A 22,352-nucleotide genomic window follows, 5' to 3' on the forward strand; every position below is an offset into this window, starting at 1 on the left:
GTTCAGCTCACAACCGTTGAAGGCCCATAAAAGTTATTCCAGCGATCCAAAATAAAGAGTTCATTAAAGGGATATGTCCAAAGCGTTTGATTTGTGATTGGTAACCCTTGTAAAATAAGAAGAAAAAGAAGAGGGGAGGGGGGGAGAGAGAAAAGAAAATAGGGAGCCAGAGAAAGAGCGAGGTAAAAGGCATATAAACATTAATGTTAATAAATTAGTTTACTCCGCTACAAAGTAATTACTAGATATTATTGATATTTGCAGCTTCGTATACAGTTAAATCGAACGCAGAGAAAATACATAATGAGGATTTTTTCCCCCTCCCAGGACCCAACATGATTAGATTTGTTATTGAGTCAGTTACGATAAGTTCAGCAATAAATAAACAAATCGATCTTGACATTCAAATCCCCGGATCTCCAGCATGTACAGTAGAACTTTGAGCTTCTGATGTATTAAAAAAGAAGAAGTTACGTGGGTGGGTGGGTGGTAAAACAGCAATTTAAAAAAGGATGTCTCCCTCCCTTTTTAAAAAAAAGGTACCCCCAAGAGATCATGACATCCCCTGGAATGATATGTGCGCGGGGTTTTCTTTTTACACCAATTCCATAGTGAGTTATCTGTGGCCTTGTGGTAGCTCTGTTTTCCCCACCCTGCCCCCCGCTATAATCAGATTCAGCCAAAACACGGATCTCACTAAAATTAAGCGGGTACACATAGGAAAGGGTGGGACATGGTTGCTGTAGGTTTTCCTGTCGCTTGGCAGGATTATTCCACACACAGACACACACCACCAGCAGCACTTCCACCTGGTTTCCTTTTGCTCTTGGGTGTGGACGCTACTTCTAAACACAGCCAGTTGCCTTTTATTTCCTGCGCATGCTTCCTCGGAAGTAAGCTCCACTGAGTTCAATGAGCCTAAATCCTGAATCGCTGGAGTGAGCTTCCAGCCCTGATCACTTCTCTATACAGTCTTCCTCTCTATAAGGCCGCCTTTCCTCCGACTATAGTCAAAGCTTTAAAAAAGAGGTCTTTCTGCAGACTGGGGTTAGTGCTATACAGTATAGAGCCACTAAGGCAGTTAAACTTTAACGCTGAAATTCGGACCCGCCGAAATCCTGGCTCGTCTGCCTCCTGTCCCTGCTAATTTTGCATACTTCTTGCTCGCAGATATATGTCTGGCTTGGTGCATCTGACCAAATGATTCCAGTCCACGCCAGTTTGTGCCATCATGGAAACGCGTTGGCTGTAGAGGTGCCGCAAGACTCTTTCTTGCTGCGGCTCACCCGCTGGAATTCTAATGCTCCTCACGAGTCCCTTGCAATGAACGGCACTTACTTCCGAGGAACACCTTTCAGGATGGGGAGGGGCGCGCGCCTAGGGCTCATCCGACCTCGCTGTGGGTTTCTCAGGTAGGCAGCTGCCCTTAGGTCGCTTGCTGCTCTTTCACCTGATGGGTTGCAATCCAAAGACGTCCTGCCATTGCATGTAATAATGGACAAAAATAAAAATAATCGAGCAACTGGGGTTTCAAAGCGAGAGGAGGCCGGGGATGGGGAGGGTGTGTGTGTGCGGGGAACGGAGAGGAAAAGCCTTGTTAAGGGAGCATAAAAGACCGTGAAATGCCTAGAGCAGAGCTAGGATGAAGCAGCCCAGGCTCTCTGAGGTTAGTACGTAGGAAAGGAAGGCGTTTAAGTGCCTTCGGAAGTCGAACATGAACGCGAGCATGTCATCCATTCACCATGAAAATCAGTACAGACTTGGCCCTGGCACATTCTTCCCCGACCATGCCTTCGGAGAGACAGAAAAACAAAAACCCCTGCAGGGCTGGGCGAGTACCTTCCGGAGGAGCCCTTCCCAAGGACCCCGTCGCTTGCGGAGCAGCGCTTCCCAGAAGCCAAGATCTGGACAGAATTAGGAGATTACACGGCATCTCATGAAAGCGACTCAACGTGCTTTTAAAGGGGTGGGGGTGGAGGAAGGGAAGAGATGGTGCGGGGGAGAGGGAGAGAGATCCGTGGGCACTTCAGCGGGCTAATAGGCTCAAGATAGCTTGATTGCGCGCGCGGGTGGGAAGAGAAGGGCTGCAGGGCGAGAGAGAGAGAGCGAGGAAGGAAGGAAGAAAGGAAGAAAGAGAAAGAAAGAAGGAGAGCCGGACAGAGGCTAGCAGTCTTTTCTGTCCTCCTTACTGTCCACGAGGCCCGCGTGAGTTGCACTTTAGATCTCGTGCTTTTTAGCCAGAAGACCAAAAGTGACGATCTGTTGCTTCCCTTGAGATGGCTACAAAAGAGGAGGGGGCGGGAAAAGCGGGGGGGGGGGGGACGACAGGAGGGAGGGAGAGAAGGAGAGAGGGCCCATACTCGCAGCTTGTCAATTTCAACATTTGGTCACGTGACCAGCGCCTCCCTGCTAAGGATGGGGATAGATTTCCACGTCAGCTTTACGTCTCCAAATTTCTTACTTCACGGATCTGCTTCAAAGAGGCAGCTGCATTAGAGAATCATGTTAAGCTCGGCTAATGCGGAGAGCCCGAGGTAGCCTAATGATGGATTTTGATGAGCGTGTCCCTTGCTCGTCTAATATGTATTTGCCAAGTTGCACGTACTACGTGTCGGGTCCTGATTTCTCCAGCCTCCCTTCTTTCCTGCCCCAGACCCCGTCTTCTCGCCCCATGACATACTCCTACTCCTCCAACCTACCCCAGGTCCAACCCGTGCGGGAAGTCACCTTCCGCGAGTATGCCATTGATCCGGCTAGTAAATGGCACCACAGGAACAACCTCCCGCATTGCTACTCGGCCGAGGAGATCATGCACAGAGACTGCCTGCCCGCCGCCGCCGCCAACACGGCCGCCGCCGCTGCCGCTGCCGCCAGCATGAGCGAGATGTTCGGGAAAAACACCGCCGCCGTCTATCACGGCCACCACCCGGCTACGACAGCCACCGCCGCCGCCGCCAGCGTCTCCTCCAATTTCTATAGCACCGTGGGCAGGAACGGGGTGCTCCCGCAGGCTTTCGACCAGTTCTTCGAGACGGCTTATGGCACGGCCGACAGCCACTCGGACTATGCAGGCGAGAAGAACGGCGAGAAGATGCCCCCAGGAGGGGGAGCCGCTCCGGGGCCGGCCGCCGCCGTCGGCGCAACGTCAAGTTCGGACGGGAGCTGCGCCAGGGACGCGGCATCAGCGGCGGCGGCGGCGGCGGCGGCTGCCGCGAGCGCCGCGGCCTCGGCTGCGGAGGAGAAGGAGCGGCGGCGGCGGACGGAGAGCAGCAGCAGCCCGGCTTCGTCTTCCGGCAACAATGAGGAGAAATCCAGCAGCTCCAGTACGTATAAAGGCAGCGCCCTGGCGCTTTTATGAAGCGGACTTGGAAATCTTAGCGCACCGCCGCTGTTAAATTTTTATATGCTGTTTTATAAGCATATAAGGTTTATGGAAGGGCCTGTAGATTTCCCCCAACAAAACTTTGTTATAAAAGGAGAGATCACGTGGCGGGGACTGAAATTGGCCGTGAAATACCCACCGGCCAATGGATGCCTTTTTAAAACAAAAAAAGAAAAAAAAGGAAAAGTCCCCCCCCCCCTTAAATCATAAAAAAAGAATAAAGAGAGAGAGAGAGGATGTTGGGGAGAGAAAGGCTCTGTGGTCAAACTCTTGAAAATATAATAACGCACGTTTTGCGCCTGTAAATGTACCCAAAAGGGGATTTCTGAGTCCTTTGATATCCATGTAATCCTGTGATTATTTTTCTTCTCTCTTTTTTTGGATTTTTTTTTATAAAAGCCATGTGTTGCCCCAGAAGCCTAGTTAGAAACTTGGATTCAAAGCCATCCCAGTTTTTTAACGATTGCCCGGGAATAGCGTTTAGCAGAAAAACTAGCTGCCTGCACTGTAGCAATATAGTTAAAGCAACAGATTAACCTAAAGCTGGCCTTTTTTTGTCTAAAGGAAGCCATTTTCCTAAGACAATGTGGCAAGTATGTGTTGCCTTCTGCCCAACAGTTTGCTACTTACAATTGCTATTCAACCTGTCACTGCCTGGTTTTATTTTTTTAATGTAGATTTTTTCTTGCTCCTCACCCCCTCACCTTCAAAAGCCTAGGAAAATAGCCTTGTAATGAGCTGTAACAGCAAATGGGGACGTGTTGTGTGTATGTGTGTTTGCCAGGAAATATAGCACCAATATTTAATGTAAAAAGCCTTTAAACATTAAAGGAGGGGGGCTATGAACATTAACCCCAGTGTGGCTATGAAGGAGCCAAAGGACTTGAGAGAATATAGCAGAGGGGTTAAATTTAAAACACACACACCCCAGATGCGAGTGATAAGATGTAATGAACTAGTGGTTGTCTAGGGCGCTGGGGTACTGTTTTGTTATTTTTGAACAAAAGGAAGCTGCACACAAAAGCAAAACCAAGTTTAAGATTATAAAAAAAAAAAACCTCGGTCAATGTACAGGAGCCCATTTGGCTTCTCAGATCCTGGTGTCATAATGTCCTTCAGGGGTGAAACAAGCGATGAAGCTCCCTGTGTCCTCTCTTAAAACTGAGTTGCAAAACTGGGTTGCAAGAACATTGTCACAGCTGGGTTAGGTTACAGAGAGTCTGCTATCAACCTTCTTAACCTTCCCGCGCCAAGCATTGTATTATTAGGAGACTGCTTGTGCGATGTCCATCTAGATCTTGTGCACTGCAGATTCTGCTGATTAGGGAGTCAGTAGTTTGGACACTGTGGGTTTTAATTCCATAGCATAGCGCCTCAGGTGTACTGCCTGAAGTGATGCTTCAAAGCGAAGATGTTGGGATTTTGGAATATTACATGCAAATATGTTCCTCAAATAAAGGTCAGGCTAATACAGCTGCAGAACGGAACAGAGCGTCAACTTTATGTAGCTAATAAACAGGCCTTTTCTCAATGGTTCAACCCAAGAATGTCCCTTTATTAAATATGAATTGCAGTCGTCCCCCAGCCCTATCTGATCCCAGACTTAATGGCTTCTGCCTTTTATTTTTGTCATTCAACAGGTGGACAACGCACCCGTAAAAAGAGATGCCCCTACACCAAATATCAGATTAGAGAATTAGAGAGGGAATTCTTCTTCAGTGTCTATATAAACAAAGAGAAACGCCTCCAGCTCTCCCGAATGCTCAACTTGACCGACCGTCAAGTAAAAATATGGTTTCAAAACAGAAGAATGAAAGAGAAAAAAATTAACAGGGACCGATTACAATATTACTCAGCTAATCCACTACTTTAAAAAACTCGTAGCGTTTTTCAAGATGAGATTAAATTCAGATCTCGCCCATGACAAGGTCAAGCCACAGAGTTACCTATGAGAAGGAGGTGTGCAAAGTGACGGAGGACGCTGGGAAAAAACACCACACTAATATTTTTTTTCGTCCCCATAAAAATGTAAGCCAACTGGGGTTTCCCGCTACTTTTCCCTCCCCCCCTAAAAAAAGTTCTTCTTAAAGCTCTCGGCATATCAACTGGAAACGGTTTACACCCTGGACCCGCATTTCCAAACACGCCACCCCCATATTGTGCTCCGAGGGCAATTTTATACCTCTTACCTATAGACACTGCAACTCATCCCAACGCGGGTTCACACGTGAAAAAGCGGGGAGTGAGTTATTGGATTCGTGTCGGTCTAAAACTATGTTACTTTGGTTTTACTGTGGAACATTGCTTGAAAGGCTACCCATGGCTGCACCATGCCTGATGGACTACTGCAAAAGAAAACCTACAGGAGCCCCCGCAACCTCTAAATGCACAGCCGCCGTCCCATCACCTTCCCCTCCTCGACCCTTAAAATGACAAACCTTCTTCCGCAAGAGCGGTTACCCTCTTGACCAAGTTCGAAAAATTTAAGCAGTTGCAAGGCCAATCATAAATGTTTGTAGAGGTGTAGTAGTGTTGAGTCTAACCGTGCTGTTGATAGGGAGTTATGGCGTGGAAGGTTTGACAGTCTCCTTTTGAAACCATTTCAGGTATTAATTCGCCATATATGGTAAGGAAACAATCACTGGAGAGTCAAACACATAGCCACGTGCATTAGCTCTCGTTTAAAAAACCCCAACAAAAAATGAACAACAACTGTCGAAAAGTGGCCGTCCCTTTGGAGACAAATCATTATGTTCTTATTTAAATGCTTAAAAAAAAAAATTAAAAACCAAACAAATAAATAAAAGTGCACGGTGGGGTGGAAAGAGAGGGAGAAAGAAAGACTAATCTAATAGCTCCAAAGGGGGAACCGTAAAAGGAAGCTTCTGGCTTCTGTCTCACAAACTTTCTTCAGGAAATACCTGTGGAGAAGGACAGTTTGGCAAATACCACACAACACTTAATTGGACCCTGGATGTGTGCAGTGCACTGAGATCAGATCATTAAAATAACTAGCGTTTTCTTTCCCTTAGAAGCCCAAGCAGAAGGCAAACAATGTAAATATGGTGGATTGGTTTTCAGATCTTTTTGTTCACTATTAAGTGTCGAAAGCCCTCCTTAATCGTTCAGGCGGCAGAATCAAAGAACGGAGAGTTCCCTGGAGTTATTTTAAATATATATAAAAGAAGTATATTTCCCTGCAGGAACCAAAGCGAGAGTGAGAAATAGAGAGAGAGAGAGAGAGAACAACGAATTTTAAAAGAAAGAACTATTTAAAAGTCTATATCAGTTTACAAAGGATATTGTGTTTTATTGTAAAAGTCGCTTGCTGTCGAGAATATCTGAATGTATATTTCATACGAGAATGGTGTTTTACAAGACTTGTACATTTTTAAATGATCCGTTTTGGTTGGTATATGTTTTTTTAACGGTCCTTTTCCTTGGAAAATGTCGAGTTTGTCCTTTTTTAAAAAATAATAATATCTGTGCAAGAAAGATAAGGCGACTAGAATGTTGTAAAAACCACCAGCTTCGAAAAGGGACACGATTTCTTTTACACGGTTCACAAAACGCAATACCTTTATATTCCAACACTGTTTGAAGATATGTATCGTCATATATGTAAATACGGTTTCTTTTACTATGCGAAGGTCTTTCGTGGCATGTATACAGTGGTACGGCGCACAACGAAAATAAACATGTGGGAAATTTATAATAATAATAATAATAATTTTTTTTTAATCCTTGTGTTGTATTAATGGATATTCCTTGATCTGGGCTCTGAGAGTTTGAATCATGGCTCCTGAATGGGATGCTTTCATGGAAATTCCATTCACCTATTGCTTCTGGTCCTTCAGGATAAGGCAGTGCAACATGTCTGGTATTTATGAATGCGTAGGCAGACTGCAGCGAGCTTGAGGCCAGGTTTCACCGGTTTGTAGAAGTGGGAGGAGGTGGAGGATCACTCCTTCAAGTAACTGCAGATTACAGGCTTTATACATTTGCTCACAGGTGTAAAACCTATTAGAAAAGCTGGTGATTTTTTTCTGGGCTGGTCCGCTCTTGTTTATCTCGGGCGCCATATTTCTGAACACACTCCTTTAAGTGCTAAGCAATGTTTGTGGCAGGACCTGATCCCCAAAACGGCAATGATAGCGAGGCAGAATGAAGCATATTGGTTGAAACGTGTTGGTTCCTCTGTGGTAACTCCTAGGGAAAGAGGATGGCGAGGCATTCCTCCTGCGAGTGAGGCCCAGATGGGCTGTGTGTGGTTTTCGTTCTTAATCTCTGGAGCGGGGGTGGAAATTAAAAATTAAAAAACAACCCACCGAAGACCTTTTTGAGGATGTGGCATGAGGTTGATTTTCCTCTCTTACACTTAATCAGGAGAGAAAGTACATACTGTTTTCTCCTATTGTTTATTGGCTTTGAACTTCTGTATTGCTTTGGACATCACCCATAACCTTGAGGTGAAGGGCTAACTGGCTCTGGGCTTTTGCTGACAACCCCCACCTAAGCCAGACAGCGTCTGGTCAAAGGAAATGTACAAAGATGAAGCGCAGGGGGAGAGAGGAGAGAGAGAATGGAGCTCACTTGCTTGTTTGTTTATTTGGCTAGCATGCTACAAAGGAATGCAACTCTTAAAAGGGAGAGATAGAAAGATAGATGGAGAGAAGAGAAAGAGAGGGAGAAGACAGGGAGAGGAATAGGCGGGTGGCAATAAATGTTCAGGCAGCAACTTCCTTTGCTAGTTAAAAATTAACTGGTTATTCATCTCTAGGTTGACTCATGGAGTTTCTCCAGTTTTGTGGAGAGGCTGCTGGTGATTTCCTGGCCCAGTTAAAAAAAGGTGGGGGGACATCCCATATGTGTTGCCGGGACAATGCAGCTATAAAAGTGCCCTCGACTTTCCTCCCCCCTCTTCTATTTGCATACTGGGAAAGCTGGGCTATAAACGAGGCGGAGGTTTGTTTCAGCCATCTCTGAGCTGTGGAGGGTAGATCTGCGGAGGGCAATTGTCTGCGCTAGCATCCGTTCGTTTAACGCGGGGCATTTGGAAACCGGCCGGCAGGTCAGCTCTGCGGAGCAACGCTGTTGCCACAAGATGGCGTTCTTCAGATCAATGTCAAAGCCGCAGTGGGAGAAGAGGGGGAGAGGAAGGGGGGGGTTGAAATCTTGGCCTTTGTTCCCCTTGCGTTCTAGGAGCTGCACATTATATTATTTCACTTTCCACGCTCAGATTTGCAAAGGTAAGGTGAAGCCGATTGCTCACTCCTTCACGGAGAAGCACGAGGGTCGAGCCAGGAGCTTCTCTCTCACACACACTCTCAAGGCTGACTACTCCGGGCTTCCAGAGGGTGAGTATTTCCTTTGAGGCTAAGTTTGGTTGATTAAAGAGGAAGCAGCTCTTATCACGGTGCAGCTGGGGTGACCTCTAGGTCTACTTGCTCTCGATTAAGTCCTTTCACGTTTATTTTTATTTCTTTTTGGAAGTGGAACTCCAGGGGTGCGGTGTCTTTTCGGAAAGCCAGTAATTAAAAGGTTGGCTGTGGAAAGTATTGTTTGAAGGCTTGCTAAGTTTAGAGAGCAACTCCTCGAAAGGAGTGGAGAAAAGGTTTTCAGGTTGAAGGTCTGCCAAGCAGTTCACGCGGTGGTGAAACAAGCGTAGGTAGGCCAAGACGGCCGCTTTCTTATAAAAGCTGCATCCCTGGGAATACAGGATTATGGATGTCCACGTTTGTCTGGAAGACGCTAGGTGTCTTCTATCAAGTAGATCTATAGCGGCGTAGACTGAAAATGGCAGCTATTGGACTTGAGCTGTGGTTTGCTCATTCCAGCTTGGCCGAGTTCGCCCGCCTATGGTTGGTTTACAGCGATATTTATTAAATGCCTTTTTCTTCCGAGGCAGCGTCACTCTCCTCCACTCTAAGCAGAAGGAGCTGGAAATCGATAGAGCTGGATGTAGAGTAAAAGCTCCTTTCGCTTAATACCCCCACCTCGGAGCGATCTCATGTAAAGCCAATTCCTGGGTGGAGGTTGAATTTAAAATATCTCTGTTGATCCTGTCTCTATTGATCTGCAGTGTACTTGCTGTGGAGATATTCTGAGAGCGGAGCCATAATCTGGAAGGCCTAACCCTTGTATACAATAACAGGAAATTTACTTAACTGGACACTTGGAGCTACGGTCATCAGCATACTTGCTGCAGCGAATTTGCAGGGATCTCCTGTTATGATTATTCTGAGCGGGCCAATTACTTAAATAGGATTGAGGGATACCTAGTTTTCTCTAGATTGCTGCCTATTATACAACATCCAGATAGGGATATTCTTGAGCTTCCTTTCGCGTAAAGCGCCTGGGATCAGATGCTAACGGTGAGAGTTACCAGTGTAGCACCCAGGACAGATTAGGAGGAGCAGTCCTGATTTCTTAAGCAGTCGACGAGCTGACCTTGGGATAAATTACAGATTATAGAAGCTCGCGATGCGATTCCCCCCCCCCCTTTACCCCACTCAGACAGGCCCAACTTTATTCTAGCAGTCTGCGTGTGGTATTAACTTCTTCGGCTTGCATATTTTGGTCCGAGTCATGTGTTATGTTAGAAAGTCTCTTATCTTGGGTACGCACCGCCCTACTGAACTATGATTTCTGAAGTCCAGTGTTAAAGCTTTACTCGGTTATTAAGTTGGGGTGGAGGAGGCGAGGCGGGAAGACGGAGGGAACTTTCCTTCAGTGTTTATGGAAACAAAGGCAACCGATTCATAGGAGGGAAACGTTCAGCCCAACAACTATCTTGCTTTTATTTAATCAATTTCTTAGGTCTCATTAGCAGATCACGTCACCAGTTACCTCGTGCTTCTGTAGTAGTAGCATGGTGTCCACATAAAATGATAAAAATTTAAGCATAACAAACTCAAATGAGAGATTTTCCCCTTCATTTTAACAACAACAAGAAGAAAGAAAAAGAAACCAGCAAAAATGAATAAATACGTGTATTCAGAAGCATACATTTTTAGTTTTGGTTGCTTCTCTTTCTTTCATTTCATCCAAAAATATAAATAATCAGGTTTCCACAGTGGTTAGTCTCTAGATATCCTCTGGTGGTAAAATTAAGTTTGCTGTAGATCTAGGTCAGAAAGCAACCTTCCTTGTAGCTAATTCCTTATATTCACTCTTCCCCACCCGCTTCGATTTCTAATAAGCTGGGATAGCGTGCTTGGGGGGAGAGGGTGAAAATGACTCTACGTTTATAATATGCTACGATTGCTTTTTCGCACACAAGCACGCCTAAGGGTCTTTAAAGAGGCGTCATCCACTTCGACGTCTCCTTCAGATATCTAGTATTCCCCATCCCACCCCAAATCTGTGCAAAGGAAATGCCTCTGAGAACGAACCATGACCGAGCTTCAATATAATTTTATATTATAATTTTACGTTGTAACTTAGAAATGCAAATAGATATCCCTCCGCGAACAGCTGCTGCCTCCTAGTTTGAAATAGTGTGCCGAACTCACGTTGGACAGAAAAGAAGAAGCATAGGTTCAGGCATGCGCCTCGCTTTGACTTCAACATATTATTGCCTAGCCTAAATTATTCGAAGGGAGAAATCCAACTTTGCTGGAGTCAGATCAATGCACTCTCTCCAAATTTCGTTGCTACGTGCACAACATAATGGGCTACTAGAACCAGACGGGAGTCTACGACGGAAAATGCTAGATACGTGTCTGCTAGCCTGGAGCTAGGCTTGCTAACCCAGAAGTGAGTCGCATTAAATTCAATAGGGCTTCAAGTTTCAGGTTAAGTGTGCGCAGGATTGTAGTATTTAATAACTTTCTTATGCTCCAGATCCTCTAGCTTAGGCCTTGGAATGGCCTTATTTTGAATGTGAACCCCACTGAGACCTGAAAAGACTTGTGCTCTGCTCCCATTCCTTAGGAGACGTTGATTTGGGAGAGATGCCCTTGACTTCAACTGAATTTACGTCCAAGTAAACACGCATTCATATACGTCTGTGGTCCCAGCCACTCTCGCGCGGAAGGATGTCCTATTGAAACCAGCAGGACTTCCTTCCCGACCGACGCGTTTAACACTGGGGTGCCAGGCTGCGATCCTGCGCTCGGTTGCCCGCACATAAATCCCGCCACTATCAGAGAGAAGAAGGAAGGTAGTCACCAGCAAACCGGTGAGCAGGATTTCAGCCAGACCAGAATCCCAGCTGCCAGGAAAAAAAATGGGCTTAAGGTGCAAACGAAGTCCAAATTTTAAAGGAAATAAATCTCCCAAACCCGATCGTCGCTCACTCTTTACCCTTCAGGCCCTCTCCCCCCTTCCCCCCTCCTTTTAACCTGAAAGAATTTCGAAGCGAAGATAAAAAATTACTTCGGTAGTCGTTTGACACCTTTTCTTGGCGCAGAGATGCAGTTCTTAAAACGCCTGATGGAAAGCCGCCTGTTTGGAAATTTTTCCAGAGGGAAAACTGCCTTGGCACACAGTCACATTCTTGACAACTGACACTTTTAATATTAAATAAGTGCGCACTGATTGTATTAATTTGGGTGGAGATTTACAAAATGCAATCTGCGGCTATATATTTAAAGGCAGGCAGCCTTCCGACTCCCATGATAGCTTTTACACTTTTTCCTTCCTCTCCGCGCAACCCCCCCCCGACACCGCCAGCCCCTTCCCCGCAAAACCTCAATTTACCCATGTCAGAAATATAAAGCCCGTTTTAATTAGCATACAAAATAGCATCCCTTTCTTAACAATGTTGTACCTTTTTAGTTCCTCCTGGAAATAAGGAGTGGATAAATCATTCTCTTCAGCGAGTGGGATTTTAAAGGAAGAGAGACAGAAAGTGGTGGGGGGGGGGGGAATCCCTCCTTCGATCTAACTTGGCTTAAGTTACTGTGCCTTCCTTAGCCCTTCCAGTCTTTTTTAATTTTCAGTTCAAACTCATAAAACAGCCTAACGACTGTACTAATGCAGCCATTATATTTCTCTTTGACCAATAACTGTGTTGTTGTTGTTGTTTAAAAAATTAATAGGATATCTGTGTCTCCGCAGTGTGCAAAAGCTCGTCTCCCCAGCCCTCACCTCAAACTACCAGCCCTTTGGGTGGCTTCTGAGAGCCTTCGGTCCATTCCATAACTCAACTAAGGAGACTCTAGGCTTTGCCGACCCACATGTTCCAGAGCAACCTGGTTGTAGAGCTGGCTGGTTGTTTGCTGGTGCTTAACCCGCCAACCCTCCACCCACCCACTTCCCAATCTCCCAGACGAGTTTGTTGGCAGGAGCAGAATGAAAAAGCAGTCATTTCTCTTCTCTCCACCCCCCGCCGCCCCGCGCGCCCTGCATAATAGTCTCAAGAAATGCTATAAAGTCCTGGTTAATGTCCGAGACACATTGTTAAGTGTTTAAAATGTTACCGCTACACACAATGCACGCCAAAGTAGTTTAGTTTGCTCTAGAATTGACCATTATCTTTTATAGTTAAAAATCAAGTGCACATTATTAGTTTTACTTCACTGGCTTTGACGATGCTTTTGGCCTTGTTAGCGATTAAAGAAAAAGGCGCCGAGAGCCGAGTTCACGAGCTCCTCCTCGCGCGGTCCAAAAGCTTCCCCGAGTCAAATGCTAGCCTTCTCTTTACCATTGACCTCCCCGGGCTTTGGATCCGGCCCTGGGTGCCTTGACCATCAAAGCCCAGACGCTTTGGGTCCCACAAACGCAACCATAAAAGGGGGCCCTGGATACGAGGGGCTGCTTCCTTATTGCCTTATACTTTGAGTGAAAAGGAACCAAGAGTACCCTTGATTGCAGAGGGTGTGTGTGTGTGTGTCCAGCTGCAAGCGGTTCTAACCTGAAAGAGAAGAGGTTTCGAACCATTTTCCTAGCCCCGCTCCTCTGGTTTCGACCGCCGGTTTCCCCTTCGAGTCTTCTCTTGAATCTTAAGAGCAGAAACCGAGTCTTGCTGGGATGGATCCGACCAAAGGTCCAATTGACCTCCAAAGTGGCCCACGGGATGCCCCCGGACCTCTTTGAAACGGGAAATGGTCAGTCGCCCGTGCACTTACGAGGTGCGAATTCCCGTATCTCCAGGTTTTTCGCCTTCGCTAGACTCACGAATCGGCTCGACCTTCACTGTAGCACTTATTTAAAGAGAGGAATGGCGGAAGGGAATTCTTTCCATTGGGATCTATAGATTCGCAATCTTTTTATTTAAACTGGGGGGTGATTATTATTTTTAAACAGACTTGTAGTATCTTTCCTTTATTCGCCAACGGACCCTTCCCCAGGTAGACGGCTATTGTTGTTGTTGCATAAGTAGTAAGATTTTTCAAGGCATGCGCTTCATTTCTTTTGGATCTGGCAGATGAGGGGTGAAGGCGGGGATCAACACACCCCACAGAGGGACGAGATTCCCCCTTCTCGAAGTTTTGATCTACCTGATTTTAGCCCCTCCAAGTCCTGGGAAAGGCGAAGGTGGGCCGTGCGCGCGGGTCCCATGTCACTGCGCGGAGATCTGCTGTTACAACTCTAAGCCCATTGATAATACGTTTCCAATGTGCTAGCCCATAAAAGTGCTCCTTATATGGCATTAATTTTGCTAGAAGTCATATTGCCCTCCTAGGAATCTGATAAGAACTTGTTCCTCACACATTAACACAGTGTAAGTTAAGTCGAGTTGGGGAAACACGGACAATATTACTCCAGGGTGTGGGGAAGGCGGCTCTCCTTATAGGCTGCTGACCCACTGCCTCTGGTTGTTCTGCCTCCATGCTTAACTTGTGCTGGAAGCCAGCAGAAGTGAAAAACCCAGGGTGCAATTCTTGGCGGGTGGGAGAGGAGATGAGAGGTGAGGGTGATGGGTATGGCGGTGGTGGAAGTGGCTTAAGAAGGACGTCTTGCCTTTCCATAAAGATTTTACGGGCCCGGCAAAGTTGCAACTATCTCTGCCAGGCTTCCCATCCGACAAGCCAGAAACCTCAGGAGGCCCCCTTCGCCTAGGAGAAAACTCGCGTTCTGTGTCCTGCTGCCTTCTGAATGTTTTAGAAGCGGAGGGGAATCCCAAAAGGAAGGGAGGGAATTTCCCCACTTTTGTAGGCAAAACCAGGGCGTTATTAGGCATGCGAGGCTTGGCAGATCAATCCTACCCTACCCACCCCCTCCGTGGTGTGGAAAGGGGGAAATGTGCGGAGTGGCATATGAGCATTTTGCAGGACTCGCCCTGCATTGTATGAAAGCCAAGGGTATGCCGTGCCAGAGAGAGAGGGTACATCTGAAAGCCACCCTCTCTGCAGCACTCACTACACCGAAGGCTTGGTCAGGAAAATAAGGCAGCGCCTTTGCCTCCCGATTCCCTTGGCATTCTTAGCGCTTTTGAGGGCTTTATGGACGAGGGAGTGGGTGCCAAAACGGAACCGAGCAGAAGATTTACAGCACAATATTGAATTGTTCAAAAGAATATTCCTACTCGCTTGGGAGCAGAGACAGGCGATCATTTAAATCCTACCAGCTGGGGCGGTTTGGAAGAAGAGATACTTAACGCAGGGATTTGTAACCTAAAAAAAAAAAAAGTTAAACAAATGTTTGTTTTCTTTTCTTAAAAAATAATAATTCTAAAAGACTCCATGGACAATAAGAGATGTTATTTGTCTCAAGTTTTTATTATTTCCAAACAACGTGTGCCAAGAACATGAGAGACAGAGAGGCAGAGAGAGAAGCGGAGTCCTTCTTTCGCTCTCTCCCCCCATTATAAAATCTATCTATCTGCCCCCGTCTGCCGGTCTCACTCTCTTGTCTGCTGCTTGTCTACCATCTCCGCCACAATTAGGAACTGGCTACACAGTTTTGTCTGACAGTCCTTTTTAGCCTTTTATGGGTTGAGAATGAGGATATTTTGAAATAATTTGCTTGTGGCGCACTTTTGAATCTTAGTGGGTGGGTGATTATTATACTCCCCCTTGGGGGCGAAAAAACGAACACTTAACCATTAGAATTTAATGTTAATCTGAGGATATCTCGCATCCACTTTCTGTGAGACCTTTTGCTACCCTCGTCCCTACAAGACACACCAGATATTTCTGCTTCGCATGTTAGTTTAAGACCAGATACGGAAGACTTCGATGCAATGCTTGCTTACTGGGTCAACAAAGATGGGCTCATATTGTTGCTGTTGCTTCTGCGGCGCTAGGCAGGAATATTTCACAGTGGCGCTCCTCAGCCTCTCTGCCAGGCGGGGGTTGACTTCTGAGCCGGTATTTCTATATGTACACTTAGCTGAAAGTAAACCCACCCATCCCACACTGAACACAGTGGGACTTGCTTCCGCGTAAAACACGTATATGCCAATATTCAAAGATGGGAGCCAGGCTTGAGAATTTTCTTCATGTCATCTTGAGGAGACATTGGGTGACTTTATGATGTCCGTAAACCTTCAGTGCTAGTGAGGAGGTCAGATTGGTTTAGAACTTCCAGTGGCCCGTGATGCCATAATCACCGCCACTAAAAATAGGTAAGCAAAAGCATGTCCCAGGGCTTGACAATAAATACTGAGGTTTTAATAATTTCATCACAGCCATGGGCTGTATGAGATGGGATTGGGAGAGTAAAAGGGGGAGGGGGGGATGTTGGTGGCGAGGTGGCAGAGAGAGAGACAGAGGAGTTGGGATGTTGAAAGGTTCACTTACAGCTCGCTTTATGACCTAAACGCTTAATATGCTCCTTTGCAATTTTATATTAGCGCATATGCTTAAAGAGGAAGCCTGGCTAAATTATGGGTTGCATTAAAACCGGGGCAAATTGTTTTCTATTGTTTGTCTCTCCTTCGTGTGCGCGAGAGCCCACGCGCGCCTTTCCCCCTCCTTTGCTCACACGCAGGCAAAAGGCAGCCTATATGTGGCAACATCAATTGTACCCCGGCTACCTAGGCAAGGGCAGCTATGTGGCACCATCGATTACACACGCACACATACACACACACATATATAAAATTCAGCAGTGGACCTGAGAGCAGCTCATTGCCTACGAAACCAAACGGGGAGGGGTTGCTGGCGAGGGCTGGGATTCCATTGGCTGCACGCACTCGCCGTGGCGCGGGGGTATCTCTAATCATATCCAGCATGTTTTGCACAAGAAATGTCAGCCAGAAAGGGCTATCTGCTCTCTTCGCCAAATTATTCCACCACGGCCATGGCATGCTCGGAGAGCCCCGCTGCAAACTCTTTTTTGGTGGACTCCTTGATCAGCTCAGCCTCAAGCAGAGGGGAAGGCGGAGGAGGCGGAGGCGGGGGCGGCGGAGGAGTTGGAGGAGGAGGAGGCGGAGGAGGCGGCGGCTACTATCCCAACAACAGCGGTGTCTACCTGCCACAGGCGTCCGATCTGTCCTATGGGCTGCAAAGCTACGGGCTTTTCCCGGTCTTGAGCAAACGCAATGAAGGCCCTTCTCCAAGCGTGGCGCCGGCTTCTCACGCCTACATGTCAGGGATGGAAGTCTGGCTAGATCCCCCCAGGTCCTGCCGCCTGGAAGAGCACGAGAGCCCGCAGGCGACCTCCTGCTCCTTCGCTCCCAACATCAAAGAGGAGAGCTCCTACTGCCTCTATGACGCCGAGAAGGGCCCCAAAGAGGCGGCGGCCACCGACTTGTCCGTTTTCCCAAGGCTGAGCTCGGAGGTCTGCTCCATGAACAACGTGACAGCCGCCGGGGTGCCCGTCCCAGGCTACTTCCGCTTGTCTCAAGCCTACGGCACCAGCAAGAGCAGCGGCAGCAGCAATGGCAGCAGCTACAGCAACAACAGCAACCACCACCATCAACATCATCACCAACAGCAGCAGCAGCAGCAGCACCATCCGGGGCAGATGGTGGTTCCTCCCCAGTTCGCCCCGCAACCTCAAGTGCGCTTTGAAACTCCGCCAGCGTTGACTCCTGCAGTCCCACCGCCGGATCCGGGGAGGAAAGACAGCGAGGATTCATCCCCACCCAGCACCTTGGCTTGCGTGGCCCAAAGGGGTGAGGAAGAAGGGCAAGCTTCCTCTTCGGCCCCCGAAGAACTCTCCCCGGCTCCTTCAGAGAACAGCAAGCCCTCTCCAGAGAAGGAAACGCTAGGTAAGCAATAAAATAAAATAAATAAATGCACTACTGTCTACCCGCCTAGCTCCCCCGCCCCCGCGCACGGCAGCCGGCCCCGTTGCCACAAAAACCAGGAGGGGTGGGATGCGATAAGGGGGTGAGAATCGCCCAGAATACTGGAAGCCCCCTTCGCTGGCCAAAATGGCCATTCATAGAGCGGCTTAGCGTAACCTGCTGAGCTGCCATTCATATTTGGACGCTGGGATGCTGTAAATAAATAAATATTGATATATCCACCCCTTCGAGTTTATGAGCCATACAAAAAGAAAAGAAAAGCTGAGTATGGGTAAAATCCTAAAGCCAAAGGGCTTGAAAAGAGACAAAATAAGAAGAAAAGGAAAAAGAGATAATTGCAGTTCTGTATTTCCTCGCCTCAAGTGATGCTGAGGTGACTGCAGAGATAACATAGATGTTTGTAAAGCGTCCAAAGTAAGCAAGGGGCCAGCGCCAATAAATAAGCCCATTAACAGGCTAAGTTCTAGTTTACGATCCTGGATGCCTTAAAAAAAAAAAAAAAAAGCAGCTGGGTTAAAATTCTCTTCTATGAAGCACTATCAAATTAGACTGCTGGAGACTGCGCTGCGAGAGGCTCTCCAGAGCGCCACAAGGCTTCTGTGCTGAAATATACGCAGGGTCATTGGAATGAATGGGAGCTGTACAAGAATGCCAGAGTTCCTGGTCGGTGCTCAGTCATTCATTTCAACGCGCGGGGATGGCGAGTGGCTTTTGCAGAAGAATTTTCTATTTCATGGTGCCCATTAAAGGGAACAGTAAAATAATAATAAGAAAATAAAACCGGGAACTCTGCAGGGTAAGCTGACAGTTGTTGTTTCTCCCACAATTCTGAAACAGGATGCAATGAAGCATGTTACGTGTGTGCGCACATATATGCATATGCATATCGTTATCTAAATGCACACAGAGGGAGTTGGGTTTCCCGCCCCAACCCCACCTCCAGCTAAGTGTACTTCCAAAAAATAAAGAGAAATGCATATGTGCTTTAAAAAAAAAAGTGCATCATCAGTGTGTGCTTGTAGGAACCATCTCAGCGCTAAACAACCCAGCGGTTTAGATTTAATTTGAATTTGGGAACGCACAGCCCGTTCCTATGCTTGCTTGTTTGCTGCACCACTGAATTGAACGGGCTTGATTCTCAGTAACGCAACATTCCTATACCCGCTTACCGGGGAGTAAGCCGCACTGAACACAGTGGCACTTACTGCTGTACGAACATGCTCTGGAAAGGTGTGTGGAGTAGCTTAGATGGGATTGCAGCCCTCATTCGCCAGAAATATTAGGCATAACAATTCGAAAACGACCCCACCCCCAACAAAAAAAACCAGCCACCCAAGGCTGCTGCTTCTTTTTTTAATCGAGCGCTTCGGCAGCGTAGACCACATTTTCAAATAATCTGGATTTAGGGGAGGGAGCAGGGGGCGGTCTCGCAACGAGTGTTTTGAGAACAAACGGCCAGGACTGAAGCAGAGGCAAAACCCTGCAAGACGCCACTGCCAAAGGCATTTGTGCGCATCGGTGTCAACTCCAAAAGCGATCCGGTCTCTCAGACCAGCGAGATGCGGCAAAGTCAGGGAGTGTGTTGCAATGCTCGCTCTCCTTTGGGGGCTACCATTTTAAGAGGAACCCTGAAGGAAGGCCAGAGTGCCCTTCTCAAATTTATATTCGGTACTAAGTACGGAAGAATCCCCCAGCCCAGCCCCTCTACGCCGCCCAAGTTTTCCTGGTGTCGTTCGGGTAACCTTCCCTTTTTTCTTTTCTTATTTCCCCCTCTTAAAACTAGGCAATTCAAAAGGAGAGAACGCAGCCAGCTGGCTCACCGCAAAAAGTGGCAGGAAGAAGCGATGCCCTTACACCAAGCACCAAACTCTCGAGCTGGAAAAGGAGTTTTTGTTCAACATGTACCTGACTCGTGAGCGTCGCCTAGAGATCAGCCGCACAGTCCACCTAACAGACAGACAAGTCAAAATCTGGTTTCAGAACCGCAGGATGAAACTGAAGAAAATGAACAGGGAGAATCGAATCCGGGAGCTCACAGCCAACTTCAATTTCTCCTGATGAACCCTAGGCACGCATCTTGATGGTCTAAACAGCTAGGACGGTTCCACCCCCACCCCCCACCCCTCCGGTCTCCTCCCCACCCCCTAAGCCTCTAGCTACTCGCACCTGTGTGCGTCCGAGCCTTTCAATTACATCCTCAGCCTCTCCATGGCCTCTTGGTAATTGATTTCGTTGGGATGAAGCCATAACTGATGCACACTACCCCATCCATGTTCGCTACTGCCCTCAGTGAATTCCCGGTTCTGGAAAGTCTGGTGCTGAAGGGGGGGGGGGAATGGTTTTCAGAACCCTAGATGCCTATTGTCCTCCCCTTCTCAACACCCCTCTCCCAAACTCCATTTTCAGAAAATTGAGCCAAATAAGACTGAAGGCAACTTGCGTTCTCTCCCACCCCACTGTAACTATAGCTGGTGTTTTGGATCTGAGCCGAGAATGGTTTTGAATAATTAAAATCTGGCCACGCCGCTGCTTAATAGGAAGCATGCGTCTAGCCGATCCAGATAAAATCAGGTTATAGAATACGGTGTCAGGAGCCAAGGCTGGCGCACTTATATGTTTGTTGGTGCCCAATCCCCCGCGTACCCAAAAATCCATATTTAATATTACAACTTTTAAAATTGCCACGAAAATGAGACCTCTTCCCCCTCCACCTCCCCCTTCCCCCCAAAAAGGAGAGAGGAAAGTCTTTGTCTGCTTTATTGGCTAAAATCTTACACTTTCTGGTTGTAGGTAATGACTTGAGGTAGTTTTTGCTTTGGATACCTTTGGGTTACCGCTAGTTACGCTTGGCAAGCACATGGAAGGAAGGAAGGAAGAAATCTCCCCGCTTTGGAGGGGAGAAACGACTTTGTCCACGGAGAGGTGTGTTATTCTATGTATATTGGACCACCAGATGAAATTTCCCCCCTGACTTGACTGTGGGGGACAGCAAGGGAGGTGAAAGTTTCCCCCCCTGGTTTCCTTGATACTGTGAAGTTACATGCGTTGAAAAGGTCAAGCGTGTAGTGCAAAGAGAAGATTTTTTTTTTAAAAGAAAAAAATATCTATGAATACAGAATATGTATAAATGTCTATTAATATTAATATTATTAATATTATTAAAATGCCGATACTGTTGCAAGCAAAGCATTCTATAGCGTTATTCTCGATGTTAGCTCTTATCTCTCGTCCATCCCCTCCTTACCTTAAAACCAATGAATTGTAATGCTGCGTGGAAGTAAAGCAAAACAAAAAAACAAAAACACAGGACAAAATGGAGACGCTGTTTATGTTTCTCTTGGAAGAAGAATAAAAGGCATGGAATGAACCACCCTCTTTTTAAAAAAAAAAATAAATACCTCGTTTGTGACTGTTTATTCTCATGGTCCTACTTTCAGATCTCCAAGAACTTTTACAACAGGAATAGTTTGCCCGAGCCCCCTGCAATTACTTTAGGAATCTATTTAAATATTACCTAGACGGTCGTAATTTGTCTGGGCCATATAGCAATGGTGCTGTAAGGTTTGTCGGCTTTTGTTCAGTTTTATGACTTGCTAGTATATCTGGATTGTTGCTGTCTTGGACGAGTGGTTTTAGTTGACTGAGGGACTGCCCAGGCAGAGGAAGCCAAGGGCTGCTTATTTGCAAAGTTAGAGGACTTGGGCTTCTCTTTATTTATTTATTTTATTAAAATAACTCGATGGTTAATTCACGAGGAAGGACCCGCTATTTTTATTTTATTTTAAACCAAGCGAAACTACCCCCACTAGACGCTCGGAGCTCTTTTCAACTCCAGAGGAAAACCTAGATGCCCCCACATACACAAAAAGGCGATTCTGAAAAGGTGAGCACGTGGGGACGAGGATCCTGAGCCTTGTTCTCCTTGATCGATCAACTTTTCCGCCATGTTTATTCCTCCCTGCCTCGCTACCTGCCTGCTTGCGGATGCGCTTAAGCGGAGAATGTTTTGGCATTAAGGTTCTGTATCATTGCACGTTGATCAGCTCCAGAATCCAGACAAAGGCGAATCGGGTGGGGAGGGGAGAGAGAGAGGGGGAGATTGGAAGGGGTGGGAGTGGAGGCGGTGGTGATGGGAGCCTGAAAGGGCTGTGTAGCCATTTCTTTTTCCAGACTTTGAACCCGCGCATCTTGATCGTCTTCGATAGCCTATGTATACAAGGATTCTTGCCTCTCTGTCCCCGCTGCCCCTTTCTCTAAGTTGCATTTTAAAAGGGCATCATACCTAATTCGATCCGTGGCTAAATTAGAGAACTATGATGGAACGTGGAGAGTAAGATTAAACGGAGTGACTACGAAGTGGGCACAAAGGCGTTTCTAATGATTTGGCGGGTCCAGAAGAAGAGAAAGAACTTCATTTTTCTTTTAAACACACAAGAATGTGGAAAGTTTGTAGACGCAGATGGAGACTTTGGTGGGGAGGGCGGAGGGGGGCGGTGGGAAGGGTGAGGTCTTGTTGCCGTTCGGTTTTTTTTGGGGGGAGGGGGCTTTCCCCACCCCACCCGCTCGGAATCTGTTTCTTTTGGGCATTGGTGTCTCTCCATATGTATTCGAAGCGGGATCCTTTCTCCTAAGGAAAGCGGCAGTGGGGAGCCCTCTTAATTAGGAGGCTGAGAACTGGTCGGTGGTTTAGGTAGTTTCATGTTGTTGGGGCTGGATCTCAATCTCTCTCTACAGCACGAAACTGCCTTAATTACTTCAGTTTGAAATCATCAACCGGGTCTAATAAGAATCAGAATAAGCGCCGGAGTCCATCCGTAGCAATAGCGA

At 47.0% G+C, this 22,352-nt stretch overlaps 2 protein-coding genes across 2 annotated transcripts; both read left to right on the top strand.

Moving 5' to 3' along the window:
* Positions 1-2,347: 2,347 nt before the first annotated feature.
* On the top strand, positions 2,348-10,435 carry HOXA11 (homeobox A11). Its single transcript, XM_083405152.1, has 2 exons — positions 2,348-3,323; positions 5,023-10,435. Exons 1-2 carry the CDS (start codon positions 2,519-2,521, stop codon positions 5,253-5,255), a joined length of 1,038 nt encoding a protein of 345 aa, XP_083261278.1. The 5' UTR covers positions 2,348-2,518; the 3' UTR covers positions 5,256-10,435.
* Positions 10,436-15,751: 5,316 nt separating this feature from the next.
* HOXA10 (homeobox A10) lies at positions 15,752-20,829 on the top strand. The gene is made up of 2 exons (XM_083405082.1): positions 15,752-17,486; positions 19,309-20,829. Exons 1-2 carry the CDS (start codon positions 16,520-16,522, stop codon positions 19,581-19,583), a joined length of 1,242 nt encoding a protein of 413 aa, XP_083261208.1. The 5' UTR covers positions 15,752-16,519; the 3' UTR covers positions 19,584-20,829.
* Positions 20,830-22,352: the final 1,523 nt, after the last annotated feature.

Source organism: Podarcis tiliguerta (genome assembly GCF_965153285.1).
Source record: "Podarcis tiliguerta genome assembly, chromosome: 12".
Lineage (NCBI taxonomy): Eukaryota > Metazoa > Chordata > Lepidosauria > Squamata > Lacertidae > Podarcis > Podarcis tiliguerta.

Coding starts and splice junctions, on each gene's coding strand:
- HOXA11 (XM_083405152.1), top strand. CDS start 2,519: ATGCGGAGAGCCCGAGGTAGCCTAATGATGGATTTTGATGAGCGTGTC. Junction 3,324..5,022: donor GGAGAAATCCAGCAGCTCCA/GTACGTATAAAG, acceptor GTCATTCAACAG/GTGGACAACGCACCCGTAAA.
- HOXA10 (XM_083405082.1), top strand. CDS start 16,520: ATGTCAGCCAGAAAGGGCTATCTGCTCTCTTCGCCAAATTATTCCACC. Junction 17,487..19,308: donor TCCAGAGAAGGAAACGCTAG/GTAAGCAATAAA, acceptor TCTTAAAACTAG/GCAATTCAAAAGGAGAGAAC.